This window comes from Odontesthes bonariensis, chromosome 7 (assembly GCF_027942865.1).
Source record: "Odontesthes bonariensis isolate fOdoBon6 chromosome 7, fOdoBon6.hap1, whole genome shotgun sequence".
NCBI lineage: Eukaryota > Metazoa > Chordata > Actinopteri > Atheriniformes > Atherinopsidae > Odontesthes > Odontesthes bonariensis.
Window position 1 is genome coordinate 9132813 of NC_134512.1, and position 13279 is coordinate 9146091.

The 13279-nt window shown below is 38.7% G+C and overlaps 1 protein-coding gene across 1 annotated transcript in view; it reads left to right on the forward strand.

The window, feature by feature from the left end:
* The window catches only part of cdh13 (cadherin 13, H-cadherin (heart)), a 394183-nt gene that overhangs the window by 309752 nt on the left and 71152 nt on the right, over positions 1 to 13279 (forward strand). Inside the window, exons 10-11 of the mRNA XM_075469363.1 lie at positions 6321 to 6503; positions 6603 to 6856. Coding sequence (XP_075325478.1) covers positions 6321 to 6503; positions 6603 to 6856 — 437 coding nt within the window. The remainder of the gene's footprint in view (positions 1 to 6320; positions 6504 to 6602; positions 6857 to 13279) is intronic.

Consider the following 13279-nt stretch of genomic DNA (forward strand, 5'->3'; position numbering starts at 1 on the left):
CGGGGTGACATCACATTGGCTTCGTATTTCTTTGGGATTTGGTGCATTTACTTCAGTACAGGGAGGCTAGAAATACTTGTGATGTGTGCTCCATCATGCAGAGAATTACAGTTTTTGAATATTTTATGGGATGAGGCGGAACATCATGTTTGGATTTGTGTACGTGATTCATCTTTCAGATGTTTTAGGATTCACCAGCTTTGACTTTCTGCTTCACAAAGAGATAGGAAATGTATCAACACACTATAAAGAGGTATGTTTTCATGGTGGAAAAGTAACTAAAACCCAAGAAGATAGACTACAAATGGCTCTGTGGCAGTCTTGTCAAAATAGTCTTGTTTCGGGAGGTTTAATATGATGGGCTGCTGTTATATGTGTTCCCTGTCAGAGAAAAATCTTTAGGGCAGCAGGGACATGTCACAGAGTACTTTCCATTAGGACAAATGAACAGCTGCTCAGTTGTTGTGCTGCCACAACTGCCATCTTTATTCATAACACGTCCTGACAGACAGCCAGGAATAACATAAATTGATCTCCATCCATCTCTGTTTGTGGAGATGTATGTGTCCACAGTACTCTCTATAAGACACTGGTTAGTGTAAGTGTGTTTGCTTGCCTGTAATTGCCTCAATGTGGATATTTTTGTGTTTCTGTGAGGAGGGGAGGTGGGGGGACAAAATGAAAAAGTCAAGTTTTCTGTCAAGGACAGAACTTATACTTTAGTACATAGCTCTGTTCAGTCATGCCTACAGATAAAGAAAAGCTTCTCTTTTTTAGAGTCTTAGACAAATTAAAGATGAATCCAAATCCTGCATAAGAAAAAGGAGGCAGTTTCCACAGAAATGTTAACGAGCACATTTTATGTTATTTGGTAAAGTTGACAGCTGTGTATACTCTTTCAAGGATTTACATCTCTTTCTTAGGCTTCATGCCAGAAGATAAGGCTTTCCTTGGCCCTCCATCTGGCGGAGAAGTACACTGAATGTTCTTGACAGTGTCAAAATTAAGTTTTCGTGGGATTAGATTGTGTTTTCATAAATCAACCAGCTGTTTTGTTGTGGCTTGCAGATGTTATCTGCTACTTGTTTGGTACTCTCAGAGTGAAGGCTAAATGGGTGGCAGCATGTCCTTGACTTGCAGTGTTTGTACAGACCCATTTCCAAAGAAGCTTCAAAAGAAAAAAAAGGAGAAGAGAATTAAGAGTCAGAATCTCTAAAAAGTAAAAAAAAAAAAAAAGGTAGAGTTTCATCAATCTTCAAAAAACAGTTTTAGACTTTGAAAATTCCATCATTCTCAGTACATAATATTATCAAAAGAGCCAAAAAATCTGACGTCATCTTTATGTCCTCAGGTTTAGCAGACAATCACTATTGGATGCCTGTGATCTCTTGCCCCCAGTGGCGGATCTAGGATATTTCTGAGTAAGGGGCCATTAAGGGGCCACAGTGTTCATAGAGGGGCCAAGTATTTGTCCAACACCCTTGCACACAATTCCCTGTTTTGGTAAGGTACTGTATATACATTTCATCAGTCACACCATGTTCAAACACTTAATTAAACACGTAATTTTTAAAAAAACAACTCCTAACCAATTTTACATGCATTTTTACTGACAAAATACTCTCAAACACACACAGTATGTGAGAAAATCCAGCATTTTATTTAATTTTTTAAAAGCTTTTTACTTTTTTACAAGTACTGTCATTTTCAAACATCTCTCTCACAAACATACACAAAGTTCCATGTGGGTGACTACTGTACATTTCACTCCTCTAAAACAGCATTATTCTTTGGTTTTTGTGATGGGAACTGAACCGAACAAAAGACAGATGAGTGACAGGACAGGTGCCTGTCAGGGGGCCAATCAGATTTCAGCTGGGGCCAATGCCCCTGTGGCCCCGCCCCTAGAACCGCCCCTGCTTGCCCCCCACGTGGGACTGCTTTTGAAACAGGCATTGTTCTGTCATGGAAATCACTGCATGGGCGCAGGAACACCTCCAGAAATGAATGTCTTTGAACATAGTCTGCGTTAATATCCATCAATTCAGATTAAAGCTAAAGAAGAAGCCAGATGGGAACATGGTCCAGAAACACCTCTGTTTTATCTGAGCCAAAGCTCTTTTAAAATGGACTGAGGCAAAGCTGAAAAGTGTTTTGTGGTCAAAGTACAGAAAATTCTAAATTCTTTTTTGTAAACTGTAAATGCCGTCTGGCTTGATATCATTGCTAAGTTCTAAAGCCTGTATCTGGTGGTTTGGGGGTGCATTTATTCCAGGGGTCGGCAACCCGCGGCTCCGGAGTGGCTCTTACATCCTTATGCTGAGGCTCTGCGTCGCTTGGGAAAATAAATGAAAAAGTATCCAATTGAAGTGTATTTTATTTGTGTTAGTTCGGTTTTTTTTTTCTATCGTAGTTCTAAATTTGGAAGATTATTGTCATCTTGAAATATTCAAATAAAATTATATTTTATTTTTTTGATTATTTTTTCATAATCAAAATATGCATCACACTCAGCCGGTATATGCCCGGCAAAACGCTGTGCATTTATCGAGACTTTCAACCCCAGGTAGGTCAAGTATGGATAAATGTAAGAAAAGAAAAATATCTGAAGAAAATAGAACATTCGATGATGCTTGGGCAGATTCATTTGCATTTACCTCTGACCAGAGTGTCTTACCAGTATGCCTAATTTGTGGTGAGAAAGAGACCTTCACCTCGGCGTGTTTTTTTTGTTTTTTTTTAAGAGTTCAAAATGTGTTCATTACAAAAATAAAATTTTTCTTTTTCTTTGAAGCACTTCATGGATTCCGTAAGCAACACACTATAGTTGTTTATAAAAAAGTAAAAAAAAACAATATCTTCATTTTAGATTAGAGTATTTGCGGCTCCCAGTGTTTTCTTTTCCATTGAAACCGGGTCCAAATGGCTCTTTTAGAGTTCAAAGTTGCCGACCCCTGATTTATTCCTATAGAACTGGCAACTTGGACTGTTGAAAAGGCATAATTTGTGCTGAAAAGTATATACAGCTACAATGCTCCCTTTCAGACAACATCTTCATCTGTGAAGAGCTTGCATTTTTCAGCAAGACAATACTAATCTGGATACAGCATTTATTACAACAGCATGGCTTCACATTAGAAGTACTGGACTGGCCTGTCGGCAGTCAGATTCTCCTCAGTTTCCAGATGTTTATGCACCGTTGTTAAAAGAAGAGGGGATGCTACACAGCCTTGTCACAACCTTATTTTGAGACATGTTGCAGCCATCTACTTTAGGATGAGCAAATATGTTTCATGAAATGGTAAAATGCCTCTCTTTCAACATTGGATGTTTTCTATGTTCTATTACAGATAGGATATGGGTTTTGAGTTCTGCAAATCACTACATTTTGTTTAGCCTGACATTTTAAATGGTTTCCCAACTTTTTTGGAATTGGGGTAGCAATATAGCACAATGGGGTCAGCATAACAACCAACTCTTTCATGTCAGAAAAAAAAAGTGGATCCTTTCTTTTCAAATGACACAGATTATCATGGTAGATGTGTACTGCTATCTTTAACCAGTTGAGTTTGCTGTGGATTTTATTTTGTTTAAGTTTCTGAAGGGGTTCTACACACAACTTTTTGACAACTGTGGTCTTTGACGTTTTATCTTATTTGAACATTATTAGCATCAAAGCTCATGCGTCATTCTGGGACCTGACTAATGTGCACTTCTGTTTTTGTTCATAGTAGTTGGCAAACCATGGGAGTAACTCATTACCAAAGGGTTGAAAGAAGATTGTCCCATTTCAAGATGGTGGTCACATAAACTATTTGATTTCTTATAATTGATTAACTCATCAAAAATCCTTGCCAAGAACAATGCATGTTCCATACTTTTGTGTTTAGGGCATAGATGAATAACTTGAGTCATGTAGCCCAAGGTACTTGGAATACATAGCACGGTCTAAAACCTGTCAAGGTACTTTTAACAATGAACAATATTTACAAGTTTCAAAGGAGCATATTTCTGCTGACTACTATGGGATATAACTTTTTAGAGTTTTAATACATTTTTCCTGCATTGTTTCAGTCAAGCACTGGTCTCCATTCAATCTATGATATGAAAGCCAAAGATCAAACATTAAATCGCAATTTATTTTATTTCAATTTATCACAATTGATCAATCCTTTTATGATGACAAGTTTCTAGAGATATTAAGTTGTTGTGCTGCATAAGAACTTAAGCGAACCAACTGAGGCATAAAAAAGATGTGAAGCAAATAGGAAACAGAAAATCAATGCTTCAGTTATTTCTCTCTCTTGTGGCTGAGGTCACTGCCCATCCATCTATTGTGTGTTTTCTTGCTTCTTTTTTTAATGTTCAAGCTCAAAGTTTGCAGCGTATGTGTTTGTAGACAACCGGTCCATGTCGCCTCCCTTTTCTGAGACCACCGCTGTAATTTCCTCTCTGCCTGGGTCAAGTCCTTTTTAGAAACAAACACACACATACAAAACAACGGGGATGAAAGAGAACTTGAAACCAGGGCCCTCCTTTCTTGCCATCTCTCCCCCTGAATGTTTTTAAGTCATTCCTGGCCAGGTGCACTAGCTTGTTAGTAATTTCTTTCTAGTCTTTCAGGTGACTGGTTGCTTTGTGGCCTTGGTGAAATTGGGGCCTTATCAGCAGTGGGGCAGGGGCCCAGTGGCCACGTCCAGACGTGGATGCAAGGTTTTTCTCCATCCGCATGACTGCCCCACATGATTAAACTCAATCTGACCTGTTGTGTCTGTGTTTGCACTGTATGTGTGTGCATAGGTTTGTGGGTGGGTTTGTCTCGTAAGGGAGAGAACTTAGTCGGAAAAGTTCCATTTGAGTATGTCTGTAAATTGGCGTCCATAGCAAATTGCAACAGCAAGAAATTCACTGAAAATGTGTTTATTTTTGATGGTTTATTTGTGTTTTTTAAGATTAAGATTAGTTTTATTGTCATGTTAGTCAGGTGCCTCACGAAATTACTCTCTGCATTTGACCCATCAAGGTAGGCACCTGTTGCACGCACACATGCACATGCACATGCACAGGGCCATACATTGGAGCGGTGGGCAGCCAGTCACAGCGCCCAGGGAGCATGTGGGTATGGTGCATTGCTATTTTAAAAAATGGCTCTCACTTCTTCAGAGTTGTACACTGAAGCTGAAGTGCTGTTCAAAATTCCAGTGCATCTCTGTGCTTCAACAACATTTTTTTGAAATGTTTTCAAGACCCTCTAATTTACAGGTCATTTCTTAAGAAGCCGCCACAGGCTCTCAGGACAAAAAGCCCAACGATGCACATGTGGAAAAGAACACAACCTCCTCCTTTTAAAGACGCTGCGTTTCGATCCTGTGTGGCCTAAATGACTGCAAATGGTTTGGAGTGTTTTTAAACAAGCCTTGGATGAATGAAAAAGGAAGAAAAGAAAAGAAAGGACAGAGAAGAAATCAATGTTTGTCTCCCTCTAGATAAATGCACGGAGCCCGGCGGTGTAAGGCAGTAAGAGGGTAATCTGTGAAACAACAATACCATGCTCTGACAGGAGACGCAGTAATCTGGGCTGGACCAGTGCTATCCTTAAACAGAGTGTTCTGTGTCTGAAAGATTACACTGTAAGCTCTGACACAATAATGGTCCTGACACACACATGCACACATTCTGATAGAATTGCTTTTGCCTGCCCAGAGCTCCTGCATGGGTAACCCTAATCACAATGTGCTCTTTAGTGGGAGCTTCGCTGGCAGAATGTATCGATAAGAATCTGATTGAGGCCTGCTGCCAACACTGAACTGTGAGGTGGGGAATGATTGACACTGAAAACTAAATGAAATGCACTGTGAGAATTCAGCAATGAATGATATGAATAGTGTTTTATTTATTTTATTTACTGTTGTGTGTGCTGTTTGTCCATATTTATATATGTATTGTCCAGGAAATTAACTTTTAGGAATAGTAAATGCTCGTCTCTGTTTTTTTCTATTTCTTCCATTCTGTCTTCCTTTTCTTCCTTCTGTATGTCTGCATGTCTGTACATCTGCATTTCTATCTTTGTACGTTAGATTTGAAAAAGGTTGTCTTTATGATTTTAAGCTCTAATGTAAAAATGTGCTCTGCTCGCGGTCAGAAACTCTATTGAGTGCATTTAAAACTTTTTTAGATTTCCCAACAAGCTGTTTCTGGTTCCTTATCTTTATCTTGTCTGACTCAGTCTGATTTGCGCTGTTAAAGTCCTCAGGATCAGGACCCTGATACTTGTTCTCTCCCACGGTCGTGTTGACCTGTCTTTCCGTCTTTTTTAACAGTTTGAGGCTCATGTGCATGAGGGCTCTACGGGTGTTGTGGTCAACCTGACAGTAGACGACAGAGACGACCCAGCCACAGGTGCATGGAGAGCTATTTACTCAATAATCAATGGAGATCCTACACAGAGCTTTGAGATCCAAACCAACCCAGATAATAATGAGGGGATGCTGTCGGTTGTCAAGGTAAAGCATCTGTGTATGAGACCCTCTGTTTTGTTTATAAATTTAAGTAGATAACAAATTAACCCAAACCTTACCTTCTTAACCATTTTTCCCTTTCAGCCTTTAGATTACGAAGCCACTGCATTCCATACGCTACTCATCAGAGTAGAGAACGAGGATCCTCTGATTCCTGATGTTGGCTACGGCGCCAGCTCCACAGCTACTGTCCATGTCACAATCGAGGATATCAATGAGGGTCCAGTATTCTTCCCAGATCCCCTGATAGTTACCAGAATGGAAAACATTCCTCTTGGCAGCTTTGTGGCTTCACTCAATGCTACAGATCCAGATATACTTGAGATACAGAGCATCAGGTAAGGATCTTCAGGTAGAATTAATTGGTAAATGGAGAACTAAGTAGTGGTGAGAGTACAAAACAGCATTTATTTTGTGTAGAAAAAAACTTTTGTGATGACTGAATACAGTCAGCTGGAGCTCACAGCTCATCATCAATGTTAAGCTCTCTGATATAAAGCTCTCATATGTTTACCAAACTGCGCGGCACTTTAAGAATATCTCAAATACAAACAATTCTTTTGTCAGAGAGCTTTTGCATGATTCCAGCATGCTGGTTTGGAAGGTAACAAAGTGAACCACAACTTCAGCACTTTTCAGCTGCTTTGACATCTCTGCTCGACGGTCCTATCGTCCATCATGTGTCTATCGGCTGCTCCATCTTTTCATGCCCTCATAGCATTCCTTTTTAATCCAGTCTTGCGCTCCCAGTTCCCAATGCTAAATTTCCCTGCTATTTTTTTTTATTTATTCATTTAATCTGACTAAGCACACAGACGCTTTACTGGCACAGGTCAGACCTCTCACCACAGTTCCAGCATTGGGTGGCTCATTAATTTTAACTTTGTTACAGAGGACATCCCGCTCTCAAATATTACCATTATCCTAACAGGGAGCCTATTAAATGCACTATGTGATACAATAAAAACTATTCCTCTCGCTGCCAGAGGTAACCTCATAGCAAGTGCTGCACTTATACTGTACGAGATAGGAAACTAACCATTGCATTTAATGGCTTTCGGGCCTAATTTATACTCAATTCAGATTGCACTTTTCTTTCTTCTTGGAGTTATATACCATGAAAAGACAGTGTTAAGTAAACACACGGGAACAATATACCGTAGACCTGGGGAAATAAAAGTCACCCAATCATGACTTAACTGTCTAAGATAGTGCAGATACTGCTGTATGAACTGTAAAATCTAGACACTGTCTGTGTATCAAATGCTCCTTAAAATGGATTTATTCAGTTAAACAGAGTGTTGGAGTCACATCATAAGTCAGGTTACATGACCATTTAAATTTCAAAACATGGGAGTACATAAACTGGCCTCTGAATGCAAATTTGCTTCTGTAGGTCACCTATTTAGGCCAAAAGCTTAATTTATCCTGTTTGTGATTGATTGATTGTTTTCTTGCTCACTTAGTTTGTCCAACCTTATCAGCAGATTTTTTTTTTAAGTACTGAAGCAATTTACAGATACACCCACATGATCGGTTCAGGCTCCTAATTCATATAAGCACTGGTCAGTTGTCAGTTGAAAGTTTCCATGCATTTATCGACATTTGACTCATAAATAGTTCAGAGTTATCAAGTTTCCGCTGGTCGTTTACAAAAAGAACATTGAACCTCCATCTATAGTTTTGTTTTCAAAATATCTAAATCATAGTTACATGGCAGCCTGTTTGCCGATAATTATTCCTTTTTTGTTCAAACAATATTTGAAACTTAGCTTTAGACACCAGCTGATGGATTATAAAAGATGCAGTATATAACGTTGATGGTAGAGAATGAGTTTACAGGCATAAATAACGCCTATTTAACTTTGAAGTTATTGTAGCACTTTCTAGTTTAATGTAAGCGGACTTATAAAACTATTAAGTATGATGTTAATGAATCACAACTAAATCCTGCAAACAACTGGCCTATTTAGAATAGAAAAACCCTAATAAAATTAAAAAGCTATCAATTTTAAGTTTTAAATAGTTTAAAATGATAAATAGCCAACGCAATCTCATGATAGATCGGAAAATACTTACTTTGGTCCACAAAACATTACAAAGGCTCAAAAATGGTATAATTAATACAATTTCATCTCTCAGCACCCTCTCAAAGGTGCTGCTTAAGTGTTGATTTATCAGTACATTTATGTGCAAGGTCGTCATACCTGTCACAGCATGACAATGTCCACTGTCCACATCTCGCTGTCATTTATATACATACGTTTATATACATACACCACATATGTATATAAGGAGGAAGGAGAGGATGGTTGAACTCTAATGCCTGTGATTTATTCTAAGAGACTTCTCCTGCAAATTGTTTCCAACAATCCATTTACTCTTCTTTATTCCTTCCACTCTTAACAGCTTACTTTCTAATGTGCTCTCACCCATGAAACTTTATGGTTAGAATTAATGTAAATACAGCAGTTAGGTCTACATGAAAAAAAATCCATGGTTAAACAGTTACAAAAATGTAACTGGTTAAGGCTGACATATTTTGATATTCGGGTGTCACAATTTCTGCAATCTCACATGAACACTGCCCATCCTGGGGACGCGTGTTAATGTTGGGATTACCACATTACTGCAGCAAATTCTGGAGGAGTTTTTACTCAAACCACAAATGCTAACTTTACTGCGCTGATGGAGAAAGTCAGGGGATTGTCAAAGCCACCAAAATCCTTCCTTGTATGTCTTATCACAATTCCATGGTAATCCATTCAATAATTGCAGATAAACAATACTAGAGCAAGGTTGTCTAGGATTGTTTATACAGGCAGTCCCACTGTTTGTGAGGCACAGAATATTGTCAAACAGATATAATGTTTATAATCAATTGACATTCCAAAAAATAAAAACATAAAATTTAACGGCTACTTGTTGCCACTTTTTTGTGCAAACACTGATTTAATGCATTTCACAATCAGATGGAGGGTGGCCAAATAGAGGAGAAATAATTTTTTTTCTTTTGAGACTCGCCTTCTCCTGAAAAGAAGTCCATGTTTTTTTTTTAATCCTGTCCAGGTAGTTTTGATTTGTAAACCAAACCGATCGAAGTTATTTTCTAAAACCAACCAGAAAGGGACAAAAGTGCTTTCGTGCAGAGCTGTTGTGTTATTGACGGAACACACTTTGGTCTCAATCTCATCTTGTTCTTAACCGCTCCATCCACCCCCCTTCTTTCTCCTTTTTACGACTTTGTGGCTCCTTAAAGAAAAGACTTAAAGGATAAGACCGGTTTTTTGACATTGGGCCCTTGATTTCACATTATAACATGATGTTCTACTCACCCCTGCTTGTTGTTGAACATTTGGAGCTGTTCCGAAGATATTCGCGAGGCGTCTGGCTGCTCTCTTGAGATATTCGGCCATCAAACGGTTTCCTATGGGCAAGCTTATACAGGTACAAACTATGCTGTTTATAATTTATTAATTACTCTACACCAGCACTGATAACGTGGAGGTGCGTCGCTTACTTAAAAAAATCCGGGTTACTAATTTTGAATTTTAGCCGAATGAATAAATAGGCAGCAGGTCTGTGGGCTGTCTGTGGCAGTAGCACGACGATGACGTCAGTAACACCCACTTTACGACAAAAAAATCAAAATTACAATAACCCGGATTTTTTTAAGTAAGCGACGCACCTCCACGTTATCAGTGCTAATGTACAGTAATTAATAAATGATAAACAGCATAGTTTGTGCCTGTATGAGCTTGCCCATAGGAAACCGTTTCATGGCCGAATATCTCAAGAGAGCAGCCAGACGCCTCGCGAATATCTTCGGAACAGCTCCAAATGACCAACAACAAGCAGGGGTGAGTAGAACATCATGCTATAATGTGAAATCAAGGGCCCAATGTCAAAAAACCGGTCTTATCCTTTAACAGTGACGTCTGCAGTTTGTATGGACGGCACTTTGGGTGCCATTAAGAGCCAAATGGTGAGCAAATGACTTATATAGCCATTCCTGTTGAAAGACATGTTGTACGTGACATAAAGACGTGAACACCTCTTCTGAGCAGCACTCCGGCATACAAAAAATGTCCAACTAATGAAGGAATGTTGTTATTGAACAATGCAACACAGCTCATATTTAAATGGCTCAGTCTGATTTGTAAATGTTACATACTGTGTCACCCTTTCCCTCTCTCCATCACACACACACTCACACATATTATGATGAATGCTGATTTTCAAGCCTAATTGATCAACTAAAAGTCTTCTCTAAAGATGTTGCTGAGCTTTCATTCATTAAGAGCTTAGTCAGACATGTCACCAACAAGCCAGTGGTAATCACACATTGGAGATGGGAGAGCCTTACAGAGGGACAACCCTCAGTTCAGAGCTCGACCGATCCAGTCTTTTTAGTCTTGGCCATTCAAATAACAATCTTCTCTAAAAGGTTCTGCTGAGGCTGGGAAAAAGTCTTAAAGATGAATAAAAACTTTCTGTTGACACTGTAGATCTTAGATCGGCATCTGTCTAACTCCCAGCTCTGCACCTCTCATCTTCAGTATATATCTTTCTTTCCTTTTTATGGCCTCTGTGTTTGTTGTCATTTCATCATCTTGACATTTTGGCAGTAACATTGACTTTGATGTGTCATAACTGACGCCTGCAGACAGGCTCAGGACATTGTGAAGGAGATGTGGAAATAGCGAAGGGAGTGTGCCCGGACTGAAATAGCAAGGAAAAAGAAAGCCGTATTTTCCCTCTTCTCGATTTGCCTGTCTGCCTCTGCATAGCTGTGCAGGTGTGTGTTTGCATGCGTCTCAGTGTGTCTGCCCCCTGGGTTGAGTAGGTCAAATGCATTTGACATGGAACACAATCTGTTGCTGGCCCGAATCCATCGTACTCAGTACCCAGAACACACACTCTTGCATGTATGTGTATACTAGGGAGGACTACATTCATTCTTTTACAATGAAACAATAAACCGTATAGTTAAACTTGATGAATTATTTACTTAAAAAGTTTGACTATTATTTACCCTGATAGTCCAGTGAATGTGCTTTTGGTCATGAAACAACATAAGAACAAGCAACAGTAAAAGCTACCACAAGTTTATATTATTTAATTATGAAAGAACAGGCATTACATTGAGCTGCTAAGCTGTTTACACACAACTTTTGTTATTTGGGTTCCTCGAGGTCTTGTGGTTTTGTTTTTATAAACTTGTGCAAATCTGCCATGTGTGAAATTTCTGGACTGAAGTTACTGCCAAAAGCTACACAGAGACTCTCAGACAGGATTAAGATTCCGGCGGGACATGGGAAGTAAAACATTTTCCATGCTGCTTGAACTAAATTTCATCATATCAGGTGGTAATTCAAAATGACTCACAAGAACTTAGCTGTGTTACAGTTACATACTAAAGCTTAGTTCAATGTACATGCAGCATATGCTATGATCTTTTTTCTGTGTTTTCTGAAATAGTCTTAAATGGTCAGTAGAAAATAATACAAATAGTACAAGTAAATGTCTGCCAAACTGAGTCTGGAGTCTGAGCTGGAATGTTACTGACAGAAACCATACAGATATCGACACAGTAATTTTGTATTTATTGGAGTTTTGAAATAGTTGTTTCACAACCATCTACAGTCAGTGTAATATTTATATTTTTTGTAATCATGCTCTCCAGGTTAGAATACCTCCATAATTTCTGCTGTGCACTGCAATGTGGGAGAAAATATGTCCATCAAAAATCAAGCATCTTCTAAAATATATGCAGGCTTTTATCCACCATAATTTATCATGCCATGTTTCTGGTGTAAACACATTACACATTCAACACCGGTTCAAGACTTGCTGACTTTTTAGGACTTCCACTTCTGTGGTTCACCCCCTTGACTGGTTGTCTTAAATTAACTCATCAGACCCTCTCTGTGCTGTGAGGGAATGTACAACTGCTTGATGATGTGATGAAGTTAGCCTTTTTTCTTTCTTAAATTTGCTGACCAGCTTAAGCCAAATCCTCCTCTTTTTCTAATCCAAGTAGTTTTTTCGTTCAGCAGCTATTTGACAGCGGAAAAAAGAAAAGAAACAAAATAGCTATGTTGATGCATGGAACACATATTGGGTATGAACTTTGTTGTCAAAGTTGAAACTGTATGTTCAAAATTGAAAGGTTTACCGTAGTTCAGTTAAAGCGAACTTGCTACAATTGCTTCGTTTGTGCAGATCAGTGGAAGAAGCACTGTCATGCAAACCATGGAGTGCGTTAAACACTTTGATTGAGACTGCTTGAAAACTCTGCTGTGATTTGAACAGTTGAAAACATATGTTGGATCCGCAGTTTCCTTGCAGCATCTCTTCATTTGTTTGTGAAACACACAACCTTGCGACATCTCTGCTGGTAAAAATACCACCTGTCCAAATCATATTCCATGTTTGTAAATTATAAGATAGAAACATATTCCTTGGCTGTTGTTTTCCATTGATCACATGACATGAAAGGAAATGTGGCCTAGAAATATTACAATTTCTAAATTGTGACAATTGTGTAGAAGGTAATATCTTCATTTTTGCAACTGTTTTCCAGTGCATTTTTTACCAAGTTGACCTAATTATAAGACTATTGTAAATTCTCAAACTAATAAATAAAAAATGCTGTGTTAGTGATTAAACCTGTAAGTTTATCCTCTTGTTCAACCCGCTATAGAACAGCACGTCTTTGTATTTACATGACATCTTGATTTACAAATGAATCCTTCCTA